The sequence below is a fragment of the Pan troglodytes genome, chromosome 12 (assembly GCF_028858775.2).
Source record: "Pan troglodytes isolate AG18354 chromosome 12, NHGRI_mPanTro3-v2.0_pri, whole genome shotgun sequence".
Lineage (NCBI taxonomy): Eukaryota > Metazoa > Chordata > Mammalia > Primates > Hominidae > Pan > Pan troglodytes.
In genome coordinates, this window is record NC_072410.2 from 59,140,875 (window position 1) to 59,163,862 (window position 22,988).

At 37.6% G+C, this 22,988-nt stretch overlaps 1 protein-coding gene across 22 annotated transcripts in view; it reads left to right on the forward strand.

Annotated features, from left to right (window-relative positions):
- Window positions 1-22,988, forward strand: part of WDPCP (WD repeat containing planar cell polarity effector) — a 729,520-nt gene that overhangs the window by 253,283 nt on the left and 453,249 nt on the right. For 2 of the 22 annotated variants that reach the window (XM_016948623.4, XM_024354392.3), the window contains exon 2: window positions 11,393-11,490. The exons of the other annotated variants lie outside the window; for them this stretch is intronic. In XM_016948623.4, the coding sequence (XP_016804112.3) occupies window positions 11,488-11,490 (3 nt within the window). In that variant the 5' untranslated portion in view covers window positions 11,393-11,487. The remainder of the gene's footprint in view (window positions 1-11,392; window positions 11,491-22,988) is intronic. 22 annotated transcript variants of the gene reach the window in all.

The window sequence follows — 22,988 nt, forward strand, 5'->3', positions numbered from 1 at the left end:
TCTGCTATCATCTTTATCTTTCTGTATTTGTACTTAAGTGTCTGTTTTTCTCTGGCTGCTTTTAACATTTTTCTCTTTATTACTGGTTTTGAGTAATTTCATTATGATGTGCCTTGCAAGTGTAGTCTTTTTTATGTTTCTTGTGCTTGGGGTTCATGGAGCTTCTTGGATCCATAGGTTTATAGTTTTCAATGAATTTGGGGAAATTTTGACCTTGTTTCTTGAAATACTTTTTTCTGTCTGCTCTTCGATTCTTGCGCTGTTTTGGGGATGACAGTTATATGTATTGTGAGCTGATTGAAGTTGTCTCACGGCTCATTGATGCTCTGTTTATTTTTAAAATTATCTTTTCTTTCTAGGTTTCATTTTGTAAAGTTTCTGTTGCTAGGTTTTCAAGGACACCAGTTTTTTATTTTGCAATGTCTAATATGCTATTCATTCTATCCAGTATATTTTTTATTTCACATATTGTTTTTATGTGTAGAAGTTGGATTTGGGTCTTTTAAAAAATATCTTTCATGTCTACTACATTTGTTTAACATGTGGAATACAGTTATAATCATTGTTTTAATATTCTAGTCTCCAGGTTATAACATGTCTGCCAGTCCTGGGTTGGTTTTAGTTAATTTTTATTTCCATTATGGGCCATATTTTTATGCTTCTTTGGAAGTCTGGTAATTTTTTTTATTAAATGTCAGATTGCGAATATTACATTTCTTTTTTTTTTTTTTAAGATAGGGTTTTGCTCTATTGCCCAGGCTAGAGCTAGTGGCCAGTGCAGCCTCAACCTCCTAGGCTCAAGCAATCCTCCATCCTCAGCTCTCAAATAGCTGGGACTACAGGTGTGCACCGCCATACCTGGCTAATTTCTTGTAGTTTTTTGCAGATACAGGGTTTTGCCATGTTTCCAAGGCTGGTCTCAAACTCTAGGACTCAAACGATCCACCCGTCTCAGCCTCCCAAAGTGCTGGGATTATAGGCCTGAGCCACCATGCCCAGCCTGAATGATTTTATCTTTCTATAAATAACTTTGAGCTTTATTCTGTGATGCAATTAAATTATTTGAAATTAGTTTAATTCTTTCAAAACTTGCTTTTAAGATTTATTAAATATTAGTCAGGATTTGAGTATTGCTCAGCTACTAGGGGTAATAATTTCCTACTCCTGAGCCAAGACTTTTCTGCGTACTCTACCCAATGACTGTGAATCACAAAGTTTTTCTGTCGGGCTGTTGAGAACAGGCACTATTCCCAGCCCGATATGAGTGCCAAGCACTGTTATCTGTAATCATTTCTAGTTGCTCTTTCTCCAGCCTCATGGTTTGATCATATGCATGTGCTGTCAGTACTCAGCTGAATTCTCAAGCGGAACCCTCTGAAATTCTCTGGAGTTCTCTCTGTATGATTCTCCCTCTCCAGGGAACTAACTACCTTGTCTTCTCCAGTTTTTCAGTTCTGTCTGCTCAACTCAAGTTTGCCGGGCTACTCCTGGTTTCCCCTTCCTTGCACTGTACGTTCTCTCACACAAAGACATATGGAAATATGTCTTATGGAACTAAGCTCTAACACAGCTTTGTATGCCTTCTACGTTGGTTTTTAGTTCCTACTTTTTGGTGAAGAGAAGTGCTCTCTCTTACAAGCTCAGCTATTTTTTTTAGTCTTTTATTTTGAAATAATTTCAAATTTACTGAAGAGTTGTAAGAATAGTAAAAAGAACTTCTAAGGCCCCCTCAGTTAGATTTACCTTTTAAACATGTTGTCACATTTGCTTTATCACATGTTCCCACCACACTATCCCCTTGATTTTTTCTGAATCATTCGAGAGTAACTTGCAGACAATGTGTCCTTTTATATTCCTATATTCTTCAGTGAATATATTCCAAGAACAAGGCATTCTTTTGCTTAACCATTATACAGTTAAGAAACTTAACATTGATGTGTACAAGTATCTAATATACTCTCCTGTTGACATGCTGCCAGTTGTCTCAGTAATGTCCCATAATGTTTTTCCCCTCATACAGGATTGTGCATTTAATTTAGATGTCATATCTCTTTAATCTCCTGTAATCTGGAACAGTTTATCGGCCCTCTTTGTCTTTCATGACATTGACATTTCTGAAGAGTATAGGCTAGTTTTTTGGAGACCATCCCTCAATTTGGGTTTGTTTGATGTTTTTTTGTGGTTAAATTCAGGCTTGCATTTTTGGGAGGAAGATTACATAGGTGATGTTGTGGCCTTATCAGGGCATTAAATCAGTATGTCTTATTATTTATGATGTTGATTTTAATCATTTGGTTAAGGTATTCACCAGATTTCTTTACTATAAAATTACTATTTCTTCCCCCTATAATTAATAATCAGTGAGGACATACGTTGAGACTACATTAATATCCTGTTTCTCACCAAACTTTTACTCATAGTTTTAGCACTTATTGATTATTTTTGCCTGAATCAATTATTACTATGGTTGTAAAATGATTTTCAAAGTCTGTCATTTTTTCACCACTTAGTAAATGGCATTCTACTGTAAGTTTGAGTTTTTCCTTCTCATCTGCCTTTGTTTGCTGCTCCTACGTATAACAAATACTACAGACTGAGTGATTTATAAAGAATAGAAGTTTATTTGGCTCATAGTCCTGGAGGCTTGGAAGTCCAAGAGTGTGGCATTGGCTTCTGGTGAGGGTCATCTCATGGCAGAAGTCACCACATGGCAAGCAAGTGTGAGAGACAGAGAGGAAGGGGGCTGAACATATCAGGAGCCCGCTCCCACAATAATTAACCCATTCTCCTGATAGCAACATTAACCAGTTTATGAGGACAGAACCCTCATGACCTAATCACCTCTTAAAGTCCCCACCTTTTAATACTATTACAGTAGCATCAAATTTCAACATGAGATTTGGTGTAGACATCCAAACTAGCATTATCTATCTTGTCTGTCTGTCTGTCTATCTATCTGTGTATCTACCTACCTGCCTACCTACCTATCTAGTCTATCTACTCCATTTGGATTCATGACTTCTCATTTTATTCAGTGGATTGCATTAGTACGAAAGGCTTTGTTTTTCTTTAAGTGATTGTTGATGATTTTTTCTTTTTCTTTTTCTTTTTTTTGAGATGGAGTCTAGCTCTGTTGCCCAGGCTGGAGTGCAATGGAGTGATGTTGACTCACCACAACCTCTGCCTCCTGGGTTCAAGTGATTCTCCTGCCTCAGCCTCCTGAGTAGCTGGGATTACAGGTGTGTGCCACCACACCCAGCTATGTTTTGTACTTTTAGTAGGGATAGGGTTTCACCATGTTGGCCAGGCTGGTCTCAAACTCCTGACCTCCAGTGATCCACCCACCTTGGCCTCCCGAAGTGCTGGGATTACAGGCATGAACCACTGTGCCCAACCAGTTGATGACTTTTTTCTAATTTGGCATGACTTAATAAGAGGAAATGAGCTAAACATCAAGACAGATGATCTTTGATTTAGCATCTTTTATTTAACACTTATTTACTGGCCTCCAGACTGTGTGAGGTGCCCATTCCTAGTCCATTCAGGTTTATGTGTGGGGCACAGTTGGAGAAGACTTATGTTTAAAGTACACATGATCTTCTATTTAGCACTTTTAGTGAAAAGTGATATAAGATGCCCTTTCAATTATTTTCTGGAGAACGTAAGGAACAGAGACCACCTCAGGTGCTTTGTCATAGGATGCTATAGTGTAAGGATATGCATGATAATAAGAAGAGACAAATCTTGGCCACTTAGGAAGACCTCAGGGGAACCCAGGGAAAGCCAAACTGTGAGATTCCAATCCTATTCTCTCCTCTCCTAAATAGGAACAAATAGGGCCATTATTTGAGCCTCATTAAGAATAAGTGAATCTCATGGAGAATAGAATCGATAGGCCATTCTAGAATCTCAAAATGTTATGGGTTCTGTGTTACCTGTCCTAGCTTCATCAGTCCACAGATCTTAATTCTAGTGTTTTATCAATAACCTAACTTAACTTTTAAAATCTTTCTGCTTTTCTTCTTGCTCTTAATTATCTGGGTGTCCATAGTTCCTTAGAGAGACAGAGGTAGATTGGCCTGGGAGTTCATCGCTGCTGTTGTTTTGGCAGAGCTTCCCCTCCTAAGTTTCCCGTTTTACTTACCAACCTCCAGGCTATGTCAGGTGCCCATTCCCAGTCCACTCAGGTGAGGGCACAGTTGGAGAGGAATCATGATGTTTAGAACACATATTTCTTTTCATGGAATATCTTGTGGCTCCCCTTGTGGTAGGGTTGGTGGAAAGTGCAGTTTTCATAAGTTGCTACTATAGATATAATTGGCAATATGGATTTGCATCCTGTTCTTCATCCTAAAGACAGAGTCCTACTCAGAGCTGTGCTCTGTCTGTAGGTAATATAAGCTAAGTGGTTTACTTTTTGAGTTATTTTCGGGATACTAATATGGTGAGATTTATTTAAATTTATTTTAAATAATGATAATGCTGAAAATTGGTATAAAACTGGGACAAGGATTTCCAGTAATTTGATACCTTGTATTATTCACTAAAATTGTTATGAAACCATGACTGTTAATTGAGTCTGCCTTATTAATTTGGCCTGATTAAGAGATATAAATATAACACAGTGTATTTTTTTAACTTTTCCGTTATTACCGCATCATTTAGTATTTCCTTAAAAGAGCTATTCAGTATTTCTGTGAACATCTGTGTAGATTGTTTGCAGTTAACATTTTCCAGAAGCCAAAACTAGACTTCCCACAATGTATAATTTACCTTTGAAGATTTCCTGTGTTGGGTATCACTTGTTCATGTGTTCTTGTTATTTAATATGAATGAAATATTAATAACTAATTGTTTAAAGTGCAGTATTTAAGTTAATTCCATGTATAATTAAAAAATTTAAATACATTAACATTTCACAACATAGTCTATGATTGGGATTAGGACTGTTTGTGTTTGCTGTTCAAATATTCAGTATAATATTTGATATTTGGATAAACTGCTATTTTTCATATCAAGTATATTTGTTTAAAATTTTAGAGGGGATATACCAGGGAGCTTGGAAAATTTGTATTTGACATAAAATTATTTGATTATTTTCAGATATTAAAAATGTAGAACAGTTTTTGGCAATCTCACAGGCTTACATGACTATTAGATTTTGCAGGTTTGCATCCTTTAATGATATGTTACTTTTTCTGTCTACATAAAATATTTAATTTCTGGGTCATGCTTGAAATGGGATAAAGGAAGGGAAAAATGAGATGAGATGTCTTTTCACTTCTTTTCTAGAGAACATAAAGCTGTTTCATTTCCATTCAGCAAACTCTCCCAAACAATAAAATTTATTTAGAGGAAACATATCTTTAATTTAAGGTACAATACTTTCCATGTACATTGTGTGAATTGTTAAGGGTGTTGACAGTTAAAAAGCTGTCTGACTGAACCAATTATTTACAACAAGCCCAGGCCAGCCAGAACTACTTTGGGAAGGGATATAGACTTACTAATATAAGGCAAGATTACTCTAGAGACATGAAGTCTGGGTTTTGGCTTCAGGAAATATCACTTTGGAAATTACACTTTAGGTCAGATTAAATATAAAAAGTTGAAATATGCATCTAAAATGAATTAAGTTACCATATTGACTAGAACTTCTTGATTGCAAAGGGATCTTTAAAAAGCATTTTTATTACTGTTATTTGAAATTACATTCAGAATGTTTGAAACTGCATTGTGGAACTACCTTATAGTGAAGACTTCAAAAGAACATGGTCTTTTCTGGCTATGAAAATCTGATTTTATTATTAAGATGCCTGTGAGAAACCTGTTAATGATGGATATTTATATATCATTTATGATATAATTAGAAGTATATATTTGGTCTCTGCCCCTGGTTCCTGGTACACAACAACCCAAACCCTTGGAATGTCTAAAGTGATAAGTGTTTTTTGTATGCTAGTGAGATGACTGGTAGCTGGAGAGTCCTGGATAGCCTCAGGATTGGGGGGCTGGTTGCCAGAGGAGCCAACTGTGATTAGAGGGTTGGCTCTTTCAGCTGAACCCCACAACCTCTAGAAGCTGAAGGTTGGATAGATTCTGTCATGACTATTGATCTAATCAATCATGCCTACATAAAGAAACCTCCATAAAACCCCAAAAGGACAGGGTTCAGAGAGCTTCTGGATAGTTGAACAGCTGGCGGTGCCTGCAGAGTGGCATGCCCAAAGAGGACATGGCACTCTGTGCCCCTTCCCACATGCCTTGCCTTATGCATTTCTTCCATCTGGCTGTTCATCTGTATCCTTTGTAGTAACCTTTATGATAAATGGATAAGTATAAGTAAAGTGTTTCTCTGAGTTCTGGGAGCCACACTAGCAAATTAATTGAACCCAAAAAGGGGTTCGTGGGAACCCTGATATATAGCCAGTTGGTCAGATGCGCAGGTCACAACATGGGGTTTGTGATTGACATCAGAAGTGGAGGGTGGGGGACAGTCTTGTGGGACTGAGTCGTTACCTGTGGGATCCGATGTTATCTCTAGGTAGATAATGTCAGAATTGACTTAAATTATAGGACAACGCATTTGGTATCTGCTAGAGAATTGCTTATAGTGTGCAGAGAAATGCACATACATCTGGTATGAGAAATGTGTTGAGTGGTGTGTGAGGGTAGGAAAAACACTTTGGTTTGTCCTGTCTCTATACTGTGTCTAATTGAAAAAATAAAATTACTTAACTGTGTGCCTGTAAAAAGGAAATAAACTCTTAATGCCAAATTATGAATTGTGCTTTCATTGTATTAAAATAGTTTACAACTAGATGAAGAGTTAAAATGCCAGAGTTAGTCTAGGATTCATGTTATTTACTGGATTCATATTCTAAATAATATAAATTATCTCCCATTTAAATATTGGCACAGTTATTTTCTATATTGTCTATTATATACATACGCACACATGTGTTTGTATATACTGAATGCTGTATACTTTATATGTGTCTCTGTGTCGTATAGTAAATAAGACATTTTTAGTAGTATACAGTATACTGTATAGTAAATAAGATATATTTAGTAGTATACAGTATATATACTGTATAGTAAATACCTTTGGTAGTATACCGTATATATACTATAGTAAATAAGATCTTTAGTTATATAGTATATATACAGTATATACTATATATACAGTATATACAGTATATACTATATATACAGTATATACAGTATATACTATATATACAGTATATACAGTATATACTGTATATACTGTATATATAGTATATACTGTATATACTGTATATATAGTATATATAGTATATACTATATATAGTATATATAGTATATACTATATATACTATATACTATATATACAGTATATATACTGTATATATACTGTATATACTATACATACTGTATATATACTGTATATACTATATATACTGTATATATACTGTATATACTATATACTGTATATATACTGTATATACCATATATACTGTATATACCGTATATACCATATATACTGTGTATATATGTACATACTATATATACATACTATATATGTGTATATAATATGTATTATGTATAGAGAGACATACTATCTATAGTAGAGAACAATACATTTCTAGACTATTTCTATTATGTAACATAGAGAAATAATCATTGTATTGATCCCAAGTCTGTTTTGTTATGGTAGTTGTCCCCTAGGCAGCCCTCCTTTGCCATGTTTTTCAAGGTTGCATTACAGAATTATTGATGACAGATATGTATGTTGTCTTTCTATTTTAACCCTCTACCAAGCAGACCATTTTTAAAGGATAAGGTTAAAAAGTGAATATGATCATGATTCTCAAAAAAATATAAAATGATAATTTGTCAAAGATTATATTTAACTCAATAATGATATTATTGCCAGTTGAAGTACCACATATTGAATGCAAAACTGGCAAAACTGATGAATATCCACTGAGCAATAATCAGTTCCATTTTACAGGACATAATTTGCATTTCTATGGACAGGAATTGTTTGTATTATTATCAGTTTTCTACAACTTTTCTCTCTACTGAGTTGTAGCATGGCCTAGTTAATGACAGACAAATGGACAAGCTAGCCAAAACACTCACTGAATTTCAGTCTTTTACATTTTTTTTTCTTATTGTTCAATACTGGTACCCCTGGTACTTCATATTAGCTTGATTTTAGTAGCTTCAGTAGAGTAATTGATTCATGTCTACCCATGTTTTTAAGTTATTCATGTCTACCCAAGATGGAAATTCTGTGAGGGTAGGCACCTTAAAATGCATGAATCTATAAATGAATAAAATGATGTTCTTGGTATAAAAGCACAAATTGATTGGTTAAAAACTGTGTCCTGATTCAGAAAGTAGAAGAAAATAGGGATTTTCTAAATCTAATCTTATTTCAGTTGCTATCGGGGGAAATTCAGCCAGATATCGGGTAAAATTCACCCCCGATATTTCACGTAGGTTCTTTTCTATCTTCCCTAAGTGTCGGCCAGTCTGAGAAATAAAGGGACAGAGTACAAAAGAGAGAAATGTTAAAGCTGGGTGTCCGGGGGAGACATCACATGTCGGCAGCTTCCATGATGCCCCCTGAGCTGTAAAACCAGCAGGTTTTTATTAGTGATTTTCAAAAGGGGAGGGAGTGTATGAATAGGGTGTGGGTCACAGACATCACGTGCTGCACAAGGTAATAGAATATCACAAGGCAAATGGAGGCAGGGTAAGATCACAGGACCACAGGACCAGGGTGAAATTAAAATTGCTAATGAAGTTTTGGGCACACATTGTCATTGATAACATCTTATCAGGAGACAGGGTTTAAGAGCAGACAACCAGTCTGACCAAAATTTATTAGGCGAGAATTTCCTCGTCCTAATAAGCCTGGGAGTGCTACGGGAGACTGGGGCTTATTTTATCCCTACTGCTTTGACCATAAAAGACGGCTGCCCCCTGAAGCGGCCATTTTAGAGGCCTACCCTCAGGGACGCATTCTCTTTCTCAGGAATGTTCCTTGCTGAGAAAAAGAATTCAGCGGTATTTCTCCCATTTGCTTTTGAAAGAAGAGGAATATGGCTCTGTTCCACCTGGCTCACTGGCGGTCAGAGTTTAAGGTTATCTCTCTTGTTCCCTGAACATTGCTGTTATCCTGTTCTTTTTTCAAGGTGCCCAGATTTCATATTGTTCAAACACACATGCTCTACAAACAATTTGTGCAGTTAACGCAATCATCACAGGGTCCTGAGGCGGCATACATCCTCCTCAGCTTACGAAGATGATGGGATTAAGAGATTAAAGTAAAAACAGGCATAGGAAATCACAAGGGTATTGATTGGGGAAGTGATAAGTGTCCATGAAATCTTCACAATTTATGGTCAGAGATTGCAGTAAAGACAGGCATAAGAAATTATTAAAGTATTAATTTGGGGAACTAATAAATGTCCATGAAATCTTCACAATCCACATTCTTCTGCCATGGCTTCAGCCGATCCCTCCGTTCAGGGTCCCTGACTTCCCACAACAAGTTGCAATGAGGGAGCCAGTTATATAAAGGAATCCAGCAACGAATCCTTTTTCTTTTTTTCCTTTTTTTTTTTTTTTTTGAGGCAGGTCTTGCTCTGTTGCTCAGGCTAAAGTTCAGTGGCATGATCATGGCTCACTGCAGCCTCTACTTCCTGGGCTCAAGTGATCCTGGTCTCAGTCTCTTGAGTAGCTAGGAGTACAGGCACATGCCACCAGCCAATTAAAAAATTATTTTTTTTAAGAGACAGGGTCTTGCTATTTTGCCCGGGCTGCTCTCAGACTCTTGGCCCCAGTCAATCCTCCTGCCTTGGCCTCCAAAAGTGCTGGGATTATAGGTGTGAGCCACTATGCCTGGCCAATGAATACTTTTGAAGAGCAGAAATCCTCTTCTAACTAAAGTTATTTCTTGCCTTATGTGTTTTAAAAATGAGAACTTTGTATATCAGATTTTAAGTTGGGCATAACTTTTCACTCCAAAATAATTAGAAGCATTGAACCAAGGAAAAAACAAGCATGACAAGTTATTTTTACAAATTTCTCATATTGCATGATTTTGCCCTCTTTACTCTCTTGCTAGTGATTTATGCTGTCCAACTTTTTTTTTTTTTTTTTTTTTTTTTGAGACAGAGTCTCACTCTGTCACCCAGCTGGAGTACGGTGGTGCAATCTGGGCTCACTGCAACCTCCACCTCCCAGGTTCAAGCGATTCTCCTGCCTCAGCCTCCTGAGTAGCTGGGATTACAGGCGCCCGCCACCATGCCCGGCTAATTTTTGTATTTTTAGTAGAGATGGGGTTTTGCCATGTTGACCAGGCTGGTCTCAAGCTCCTGACCTCAGGTGATCCGCCCACCTTGGCCTCCCAAAGTCCTGGGATTATAGGCATGAGCCACCATGCCGCGCCTACTGTCCAATTTATAATTAATAACAACATATTAGAAATAACTTACAGCTGGATACCCTTTTTATCTGGGGCAAATACTACACATGATAAGGTAGTTTCTACCTATCTACTCCTGGCAGTTAGACTGAGCCAATCAGATAGTTCTGCCCAGAGAGCTTACTCTTAAGGAAACAATTGGTGTTAGATTAGTTAGATTAGATGAAGTAGCTGTGGAATAGTTGTGAGTCTAGCAGTATGGTGGTAGGGAGTGAGGAAAAGTATTCAGTGGGTTAAGGGATATGGGACTGGAATACACAATATAGGATTTTTGCCATTCCTTGCCTCCTTTGGTTTCCTCTGGAGTCTGATTATCTATACGTCCACTGCTTCTGTGATTTGCCTGATTTCTTTGCAGTAATTTTCCTTTCTGTTAAAGTTTACTGGAGTTGGTTTCTGTTGTTTTAAACAAAGCGAGAAGGAGAAAAAACCAAGTACATGATTATGTGTCTGGGCAGATGATCATTATCCAGTTTACATGGGAGAGAGTAAAATATATATAAAATATATGTGGGAAAAATAGAAACAGTGCTGAAATAATTAGGTTGCTGAATTATAACCCAGTAGACTACATGAATTAACTTATGGTATGATACGAATAACTATGAATATATCATGTTGAAGCATTGTAGTTCATCTTTCACCTGATGGTCTTGTGTCCAAGAATGTTTGAATATTTAAAACTTTTCTGGCATCTTAAAATACGAGCCACTTCTAGTAATGGTGGAGTAGGTCATATTGAACTAATCCTTTTACAGAAAACCATGATAAATTCTGGACAAAATACAGAAAACCCACAACTCTCTGAAGGCACTGGAGAGTGACCATAGCAGGCATAAACTGAAAGGAAGTCTATACTTAGAAAGAGGGAGTATCACTGAATAAACAAAAATGAGGTTTTGTTGCCAGCAGACCTTCACTGCAAGAAATGCTAAAGGAAATTCTTCAGGCTGAAAGGAAATGATACCAGATGGAAACTTGGATCTGAGGAATGGAGAACTCCAGAAATGGTAAGTATATGGGTAAATATATTTATTTCTCTCAATTAAAAAATGACTACGTTTAAAAATTATAACATTCTTCTGTGAGGTTTGTGGCATATGTAAATATAGTACACTGATTTATTTTACACACGAGGTAAGTGACACATGGTAATGTTAAATAATTTACCCTGACCGGGCGCGGTGGCTTATGCCTGTAATCCCAGCACTTTGGGAGGCCGAGGCAGGCAAATCATGAGGTCAGGAGATCGAGACCATACTGGCTAACACGGTGAAACCCTGTCTCTACTGAAAAAAAAAATACCAAAAATTAGCTGGACCTAGTGGCACGTACCTGTAGTCCCAGCTATTCAGGAGGCTAAGGCAGGAGAATCGCTTGAACCAAGAGGCGGAGGTTGCAGTGAGCTGAGATCGCGCCACTGCACTCCAGCCTGGGTGACAGAATGAGACTCCACCTCAAAAAAAAAAAGAAAAAAAAAATTTACCCAAAGTTTCATAAAGTGTAAGTGGCAGAGCAAGGATTTGAACACAGTGTGTCTAACTTCAGAGTTTATGCTCCAACCTACTATATTATACACCTCAGAAAATGAAAACTGAATTAAACTTCATGACTAGCATATGGCAAATAAAATACAATATATGAATAAACTAAAAGTATTTGTCAAAAATATGAAATATGAGAAACATTTAATTCCCATCTCTAGTGTACTTGGCATTCTGTTTTTCCTACATATAATATATACACTTCAATTTCTCCCCTGTAAACATGATAATGATCATCTACCTAGATGTATCCCTGTGGTTAATCCCTAGGGCAGGTAATACCTATCCCAAGTTCATCATCCCTTGGCTTTATTTTGTCACTTAGCCCTTCCTTTGCTTTCACAACCCCTATTTTAATATGTTTGACTGGAAAACAAGAGCCGACAGCCTAGAGTAGGAAAGCTAAGGGAAAAGTTGATGAGGTGAAGGTTAAGGGGAGGATAGAAAAATCAGGCTATTCTTTGGTGGGGAAGGACATAAACATCCATCAAGTTCATAAAAATTCTCCGTGTTTTGTCCAGTTTGAGAATGCATGATAATACATATGTTTTCAGACCTTTTTTAAGTAGCAAAGAACCCTTTTTCCAAGTTATATATTTCATTTTATTGCAGTGTATAAAACAAATACATTGTTTACACGGGTGTTTTTGTACTTTTACATTTATAAATATTTGCATCAAGTTAATGGGATTAGCCATTTTTTGAAAAAGGCCAAATTTGAAAATGAGAGTTGTGGATGTCAGTTGTGATCTTAGTCTCAGCACCCAGTTATTTCTGTAGTTTTAGTGAATAAGTATTGAGATAAGTGGTGAAAATGGCCCTACTAACAGAAGCAGGGAGCCAGTCATTCAACCACATCCTTAACCCCTTTTCTTGAGCTGTCTTTTGTGATTTTAACTATATATAGGTACTCGGGGTTCAAAGCATATGAGAGAGTCTGAAGGTGTTTTAAAACTACCCATTGGGGTACTTTCAATGCTATATATAGTCAGATAGTCCTTTCTGAGGGCTTCTAAGTAAACTGAAAATATGCTTGCTAGCCCCATCTACCAGGATACAGCAAATTTCATGTAGGTGGGGAATTTGGGGGGAAATAGTTATCAACACACTGTTAACTGGCTACTTGATTCTGCATGTCAGTGGTAGCTCTGACCCACTGAGCCCTTGCCCACGTGAGTTAGCAAATGTTTGTGAGGAAATTGAGTACAGGCTCCCAGCACTTAAGCTATAGAAGGAAGAAAGCCAGGTGTTCAATATCAGGTAGGATAGCGCTTATAATCTTTGGACCTTCCTGTCTTTTTTTTGTCATGACATTGCTTCCTTGGGCTTTCCCATTCTGCTGGATCTTTCTTTTTTGCATTGGTGACATAGTATAGCTTTAGCTAGATATATGTGAAACAACACATAACATATATAAGGCCAAAGGAAAAAAAAATATGTGTACCTGCTCTCCAGCTTAAGAAATAGAACATTAACAGTGCTTTTGAACCACCTACAGATCCCTTCCCAATTGCATTCTTCTTTTTCCTCACCAGTGATAACCATTGTCTCAAGTTTTTAGTTAATTATTCTCTTGGTTTTCTTCATAGACTTTTCATTTGTATTCTAAATAGAAGGTTTCATTTTGATCATTTTTGAATTTTATAGAAATTAGCGTTTTTCTGCAGCTTGTTTCTTTGTTCAACATTGTTTTTGAGAGTCATCTATGTTGTTTTCTACCTTATACTTTATTTGTTCTCCATTTTCCATTTAATGACATTTAGGTTGTTTCCAGTTTTTAACTATTTCTAACATTGGTACTGTGGAAAATAAAGTAGAGATTCCTCTTCAAAGACTTTCCTCCCCATTTAATTAGGAATAAATAGTAACTTCTCTTAGAAGCAAAATTTATTCAAAGACCTGTGCTAACATTCTTAAATATCTGCTAGCCGTGATAAAGAAATCAATGTACTTTATGTTGTTAGCTCTCACAATTTAGCCTAAATATTTGCCCTGGCATGCTTATACTGGTCCAAGCAAGCATTAGGTCATAGCCTGTTTCTCTTCCTTATTTGAAGGTGTTTTTACCTCTCTTAGCGTTCCACAAGTTACTTCCTCCTTCCTTTGTTCTCCTCTGCCTTTGCCTCTTTTAACAAGTTCTAAGTTGCTAGCCAGTCAGGACAAATACAAAATGTGAGGTCCCATTCCAGCCAATGGAAACTGGACACAGCAGTAGGGTGGACGCGTCAGGTTATAAATGACCCTGTCTCCTTTGTTTGGTGTACTCTCGTGGCAAAACTGCTGGTGAGTGTACCCTTTCTGCAGGAAGTAAAAATGGCCTTGTTGAGTAAATTAAATTTATGTTCAAGTGCTGTTTCTTTATGGCACTGGGAAACAAGCGTTTCAAATAGTACTATGTGCACTTTTATAAATATCTTCCATTACAAATGAGAGGCTGTTGTGGAATTTTTAGAGCTCTTTAGAGAGAGAGGTGTTTTTTTTTTTTTTTTTTTTTTTTTTTTTAGGAATTTATTCAGCATTTATAGTCAGAGACTTCTTCCTTCTTTCTAACCTAAAGTAGTTATATTACTCTTAAACTTGTTTCCTTTTATTCTAGAAGGCATAGTAGTTGAACTAGATTGCTTGGGTTAAAAATTCCCAGCTCTCTCATGTTTGTTTAGTCTAGGGCAAGCTAATTAATCTCTCTAACCTTGTGCCTTCACCTGCAAACAACCTCATATGGCTGTCATAAGGATCATTGAATTAATACATGTAAGTGCCTGAAACATGGGAAACTTTCAGTAAATGTTAGCTCTTATTATTCTTAATCTACCCATAATGGAAGTGGAAAAAGCTGTCATTATTTTTTATGGGATACCCATTTGTACACTTAAATTCAGTACTCCTCAACCCTATTCTAAATTCAAAGGCATACTTATTGGATTTTAATTCAAATTATATCAAAATGAGGTATATAAAAAATTATGTATTCAATGAGTTTAATATCTACTGGATGCCTGGCATCGTGAAAGGCACTGGCCAAACAATGGTCAACTAAATTGACATGGTTTCTGCCCTTAAGAAACATCAGAGTCTAACAGAGAATAAAGATCGAAAAAAATAGACAAATATCGAATTTCAAACTGTTATTAGTGCTATGAAAATAAAGAATATGGGCTATGAAGGGGAAAAAAACAAGGGATGTCTACTTTAGAGGGAAGGATTGGGGAAAGCCTCTTTTAGCAACTGATATTTAAACTGTAACTGTAGCTAAGTAGGGGGAAAAGTGCTTCTTACAGAGGGATCAGCATGTGTCCAGCTCCTCAGGTGGGAGAGAGCCTGGCGTATTGGGGGCTCAAGAGAAGCTAGAGAGGCTAGAGCTTAGTGAACAAAGTGGGAGCTGCATGAAGTTAAGTTGAGAGTGTGATATAATGGGAAATGAAATATATACTTGGTCTTTGTTCCTGGTTTTTAGCACATAGCTTCTAAAACCCTTGCAATCTCTGCAGTTGATAAGAATGTCTTTTGTATGCTAAGATGACTGGTGGCTGGGGGTCCCTAGATAGTTTTGGAATGGGGGCTGGTAGCCAGAAAGACCAAGGGAAGGATAGGGTTTGAATTTTCAGCCCCACTCCCTGACCTCTAGGGGAGGGGAGAGGGGCTAGAGGTTGAGTTCAGTCAGCAATGTCCAGAGATTTAATTATTCACGCCTATTAATGAAACCTTTAACGCCACTAAATAACAGAGTTCAGAGCTTCTGGGTTGGTGAACACATTGCAGTGCTGGGAGGGTGGCAAGCCAGTAGAAGGCATGGAAGCCCTGTCCTAACCTTTCTCCCCACAACCACACCACCCCCGACCTCAACTCCACCCGACCCCTGCTGCCATTTGCCCTATGCATCTCTTGCATTTGGCTGTTGCTAAGTTGTATTCTTTATGATAAACTGGTAACAGTAAGTAAGGTTCCTTTCTCAGTTCTATGAGCCATTCTAGCAAATTACAGAACCTGAGGAGGGGGGTCGTGGGAACCCTTGAATATATAGCTAGTCAGTCATAAGTATCAGCAACAACATGGGACTTGCAACCAATATCTGAAGTGAGGACAGTCTTATGGGACTGAGCTCTTAAACCTGTAGAGTCTGTTGCTAATTCTGGATATTGTCAGGATTGAACTGAATTGTAAGACATCCAGTTGGTGTCCAGAGAATTGGAGAATTGCTTGGTGTGGAAAACCTCCACACATTTGGTGTCAGAAGTGTGAACCCAGAAAATCTGAGACAGGTCTCAGTTAATTTAGAAAGTTTATTTTGCCAAGGTTGAGGACGCGCCTGTGACACAGCTTCAGGAAGTCCTGACAACATGTGCCCAAAGTGGTCACAGCACAGCTTAGTTTTACACATTTAGGGAGACATGAGACATCAATCAATACAAGAAAGAAGTACATTGGCTCAGTCTGGAAAGGCAGGACAACTTGAAGCAAAGGCAGGACTAGAAGTGGGGAGAGCTTCCAGGTCACAGATAGGTGAGACACAAATGGTTACATTCTTTTGAGTTTCTAATTAGCTTTTCCAAAGGACGCAAATCAGATATCCATCTATCTCAGTGAGCAGAGGAGTGACTTTGAATTGAATGAGAGGCAGCTTTGCCCTAAGCAGCTTCCAGCTTGAGTTTTCTTTGGTGATTTTGGGGGACCAAGATATTTTCTTTTCACAGACGTATAAAAACAGATCAGAGTGGTACATTCAAGGTCCTACAAACCAAGTAAAGGGAAATAGATGGGAATTCTCGAAGAATTTGAGGTTGGAGAAGAGAAGGATCCATTTTATATCTTAAAGGATCTGTCTGTAGCATAGAGAAAGTACTGAATATAGATGAGTTAGGAGACTGTAATAGATTGTTGAGGTAGAAGATGATGGTGGCAGTGGATATAAAACTAGACATTCGGAAATATTTAGGATATAGAATAGACAGGACTGGGCGATGGCTATATATGTACCTGCAGATGGTGAGAGAGAGGGAGATGTCAAGGATAAGAGTTTTGACTAATCAATCTCCTTTGCAAAGTTTTAAATTGTGTTTGTGGTTTTTTATTCAACCTGCTCAGGTTTACAACTTTTCTCTTTAGTTATATAACCTATAATATAATTCAGTATTTTTTCAAAAATAGAGGCTTAACTAATGTGGGATTCCAGGTTATATATGCTGATTTCCTGCTTGCTTTTTAAGATTATCTATCAATATAGTAATTTATTCATTAATTCCTTGAGAATTTACATTTAGCAAGGCATTGGTAAGATACAATGATTCAGAAGTGAATTGAATGAAAGCACAATGCTCAACCACTGACACCTTATTTTTCTCAGTGACTCCTTGATGTTTTATTATACTATAATTCATATCCTATAGAGTTTAAATATTTCTTTAATTTTCTAAGGTTATTTAAAATACATACTTGTGTATTTTCAAGGTGTATATCTCCAGCTTATATTCTGTTGGTTCTGACCAACAGTCATCCATACATTTATTCAAACTCTTATTGAAGCGAATTGAATTTTCAGTCTATGTATTCATAACAAATTCATAAGTTTTATAAAAAATAATGCATTACTTTTTTTGGTCTTAAAACAATATCCTGCAAGCTTTGAAGGTTGAAAATTTTAAGTCTAATAATCTGGGATTTGATAATCATTCTGTGTTCAGCCTTTTCATGACCTTCATGCTTTAGGATAAATCTCGTTTTGCTTTCATCATTCTGGACAGTAGTCTGATCTTTTTTAAAAGTGCAGTTTTGGCCAGGTGCCGTGACTCACGCCTGTAATCCCAGCACCTTTGGAGGCCAAGGCGGCAGATCATGAGGTCAGGAGATCAAGACTATCCTGGCTAATATGGTGAAACACCATCTCTACTAAAAATACAAAAAATTAGCCAGGTATGGTGGCACGCACCTGTAATACTGGCAACTCGGGAGGCTGAGGCAGGAGAATTGCTTGAACCTGGGAGGTGGAGGTTGCAGTGAGCCAAGATCGTGCCACTGCACTCCAACCTGGGCGACAGAGCAAGACTCTGTCTCAAAAAAAAAAAAAAAGTGCAGTTTTAAGCTTTAGTAACATCACAAGTATAAATACTATAGATTTAGAAAGAACATCATTTGAAAGTTTAATTATTTACATTTGTTTTATAGTCATTTATCTTTGTTAATTTTGAATAACAAAATTTTAACTTTGATTTTTCATTTCAGTTGATTGAAGATCAGCAAACATTGAAAAAAAGTTAATTGTGCTATCTGGTTAGCCGAACTCAAACTCACGATGACAGAAACAAGAAAACTCACTTCCTGTCATAAGAAGGAGGTTCCCCACAGACATTGAATTAACAACTGGATGAAAACTTCAAGGAAACTGGGTTCATAGTTCACAACAAGCCTAGATCTGGGAGATGCCAGCAAGCAGAAAAACTGTGGCTGAAATTGAGGCAGTGTTAGCAGAGTCCCAAAAGCATGCACTGCACATTTGCTGAATTGAATATTCCAAAACCACAGGTTACAGAATTCTAACAGTGAAATTCCGAAGCATACCTAAATGTATAAATGCTGCAAGTTAACCAGGCTGAACTTGGCTTCTGTCATCTAATGAAATGAGAAAATGAAATTTCCAAAAATATTCTTGACAAGTTGACCCTTATAATGAAGCACCTTTCCACCTAAGTGACATTGTTTTCTGTCAAAAGTACTTCGTTTTATGTACAGAGAAGCCACCAAAGTTTAGCAACATGAGAATCCCCAAAAGTTAATGTTTGGTGGGCCATTAAGGAATCTTGCATTACCAGCCCTCCATTTTTATTGTGATATAATTCATATACCCTAAAATTCACCCTTTTAAAGTGTACAATTTAATGGTTTTTAGTATACTCAAAAGTTTGCCACCATCGCCACTGTCTTAGCCCATTTTCTGTTGCTAGAACAGAATACCTGAGAGTGGGTAGTTTATAAAGTGAAGAAATTTATCTCCTATAGTTCTGGAGGCTGACAAGCCCAATTTCAAGGGGCTGCATGAAGGATGAAGTCCTTCTTGCTGTGTGGCAGAAGGCATCATATGGTGAGAAACAGGGAGTGTGTTTTCTTTCTCTTTTTTAAGGCCACAGTCCTTTTGCACTAGGGATCTACCCTTGTGACCTCAATTTAACCTGAATTGCCTCCTAAGAACCTATCTTAAGGGATACATTGAAACCATAGCAACCACTATCTAATTGAGAACATTTTTGTCAACCCAAAAAGCAGTCCTATATGCATTAGTAGTCATTCCCCATTTCTCCCTCCCTGCAGTCCCAGCAAGTAATCTACTCAGTGTCTCTATGGATTTGCCCCATCTACACATTTCATATATATGAAATTATACAATATGTGGCTTTATGTGTCTATTGGCTTTTTCTTTTTGAAGAACCTATAATCAATGATAAATTTTACTTGGCAGTGCTTCAGTATTTTTTCATTTCCATACTATAGTGGTTATTCCATTAAATGATGCTATTTTTCAACAAGCAGAGGACTTGTTATACGTTCCATATGTGGCATTTTCCGGATGACACTTTTTCAGACTAGTGAATTAGTAGTAGAAGAGATTGTCTTGCTTGCTGTTCTGTGTCTCACTTGTTCTATTAACATTACAATTTTTTGATGGAGTTATGTTAAAACTGTCGTATATGCATCAAAACCTTGTTCTTTGGATGGTCTTAAGACTAGAATTAGAAATGCAATCCTTTCAGTCATTGCACCAGCAGTGGGCTGTATGTATGTATGTATGTATGTATGTGTGTGTGTATTTGTGTGTATACCTACATATATTTCCTACCTCTGATCTCTGAGAGGACTTAGAAGCAATGACAGTCTAGTAGCAGTGAGCACACTAGTGTCCACATCTCTATTTTTGACTATCATTTTCCACTAAAAGGGTTCAGGGCCTCTTAGAGAAATAGCTTGCTGTGCCAGAAAACAATGAAATGTTGAGACAATGATAAAACCATGTCAAAAGCACACAGGAGCAAGCTTGAAGGAACTCCAGTGGCCAAATCTGGGACATTTTGAATGTCAGAATAAATAATAATACATTTAACTCATTGAGTAAGTTGAAATTCACAAGTACATACATGAAATTTATAAATAAGTTTCAATTGGAAAGCTCTACCTTACAGTATAATACCAACTTATGTAGAAAAATGTTGGAATTAGAAAATCATCTTTGGCGATTCTCATAGTAATAATTTATTTGGGCAGAATCATCAGTGGATTCTGTAACTGGTAGGTGAAATTTTTGTTGGAAATTTTTTATTTTTAAAAATTTTATTATTTTTAAAGTTTTAAGTTCCAGGATACATATGCAGGATGTGCAGCTTTGTTACAAATGTGTGCCATGGTTGCACCTATCAACCCATCACCTAGGTATTAAGCCCCACATGCATTAGTTATTTATCCTGGTGCACTCCCTCCCACCACAACCCCCGACAGGCTCTACCCAGTGTGTGTTGTTCCCCTTCCTGTGTCCATGTGTTCTCATTGTTCAGCTCCCACTTATAAGTGAGAATATGTGGTGTTTGATTTTCTGTTCCTGTGTTAGTTTGCTGAGGATAATGGCTTCCGGCTTCATCCATGTCCCTGCAAAGGACATGATCTTGTTCCTTTTTATGGCTGCATGCTATTCCTGGCATACATGTGCCACATTTTCTTTATCCAGTCTATCATTGATGGGCATTTGGACTAATTCCATGTTTTTGCTATTGTGAATAGTGCTGCAGTGGAAATACATTTGCATGTATCTTTATAACAGAATGATTGATATTCCTTTTGGTATATACCCAGTAATGAGATTGCTAGGTCAAATGGTATTTCTGGTTCTAGATCTTTGAGGAATCATCACACTGTTTTTCACAGTGGTTGAACCAATATGCATTCCCACCAACAGTGGAAAAGCTTTCCTGTTTCTCCACAGCCCCGCCAGCATCTGTTGTTTCTTGACTTTTTAATAACTGCCATTCTGACTGGCAAGAGATGGTATCTCATTGTGGTTTTGATTTGCATTTCTCAATGATTAGTGATGTCTAGCTTTTTTTCCCACATGTTTGTTGGCTGCATAAATGTCCTCTTTTGAAAAGTGTCTCTTCATGTCCTTTGTCCACTTCTTAGTGGGGTTGTTTTTTTCTTGTAAATTTATGTTCCTTGTAAATTCTAGATATTAGACCTTTGTCAGATGGATAGATTGCAAAATTTTCCCATTCTGTAGGTTGTTTGTTCACTCTGATGATAGTTTCTTTTGCTATGCAGAAGCTCTTTAGTTTCATTAGATCCCATTTGTCAATTTTTGCTTTTGTTGCAACTGCTTTTTTTTTTTTAATTATTATTTGAGATGGAGTCTGGCTCTGTTGCCCAGGCTGGGGTGCAGTGGCATGATCTCGGCTCACTGCAACCTCCGCCTCCCGGGTTCAAGCGATTCTCCTGCCTCAGCCTCCCGAGCAGCTGGGACTACGGGTGTGTGCCACCACGCCCAGCTGGTTTTTTGTATTTTTAGTAGAGACAGTGTTTCACCATGTTAGCCAGGAATGGTCTCAATCTCCTGACCTCATGATCTGCCTACCTCGGCCTCCCAAAGTGCTGGGATTAGAGGCGTGAGCCACCGTGCCTGGCCTGCAGCTGCTTTTGACATTTTCATTGTGAAATCTTTGTCCATGCCTATGTCCTGAATGGTTTTGCCTAGATTTTCTTCTAGGGTTTCTGTAGTTTTGGGTTTTACATTTAAGTTTTTAATTCATCTTGAGTTAAATTTTGCATAAGGTGTAGGAAAGGGGTCCAGTTTTAGTTTTTCTGCATATGGCTAGCCAGTTCTCTCAGCACCATTTATTTATTATACTTTAAGTTCTAGGGTACATGTGCACAACGTGCAGGTTTGTTACATATGTATGCATGTGCCATGTTGGTTTGCTGGACCCATCAACTGGTCATTTACATTAGGTATTTCTCCTAATGCTATGCCTCCCCCAGGCCCCTACCTCCCAACAGGCTCCAGTGTGTGATGTTCCCCTCCCTGTGTCCATGTGTTCTCATTATTTAACTCCCACTTATGAGTGAGAACATGCAGTGTTTGGTTTTCTGATCTTGTGATAGTTTGCTGAGAATGATGGTTTCCAGCTTCATCTATGTCCCTGCAAAGGACATGAACTCACCCTTTTGTATGGCTGCATAGTATTCCATGGTGTATATGTGCCACATTTTCTTAATCCGGTCTATCATTGATGGACATTTGGGTTCGTTCCAAGTCTTTGCTATTGTGAATAGTGCCACAATAAACGTATGTGTACATGTCAACAGCATTTATTAAATAGGGAATCCTTTTCCCATTGCTTATTTTTGTCAGGTTTGTTGAAGATCAGATGGTTGTAGATGTGTGGTCTTATTTCTGAGATCTCTATTCTGTTCCATTGATCTATGTGTCTGTTTTTGTACCAGTACAATGCTGGGTTGGTTACTGTAGCCTTGTAGTATAGTTTGAGGTTGGGTAGCATGATACCTCCAGCCTTGTTCTTTTTGCTTAGGATTATCTTGGCTATACACACTTTTTTTTGGTTCCATATGAATTTTATTTTATTTTATTTTATTTTCTTGCGATGGATTTTTGCTCTTGTCACCCAGGCTGGAATGAAATGGTGCGAACTTGGCTCACTGCAACTTCCACCTCCCAGCTTCAAGCAGTTCTCCTGCCTGAGCTTCCCAAATAGCTGGGATTACAGGCATGCGACACCACGCCTGGCTAATTTTTTTTGTAGTTTTAAGAGACAGGGTTTGGTCAGGTTGGTCTCGAACTCCTGACCTCAGGTGATCCACCTGTCTTGGCCTCCCAAAGTGCTGTGATTACAGGTGTGAGCCACCATGCCTGGCCCCATATGAATTTTAAAGTAGTTTTTCAAATTCTGTGAAGAATGTCAATGGCAGTTTTATGGGAA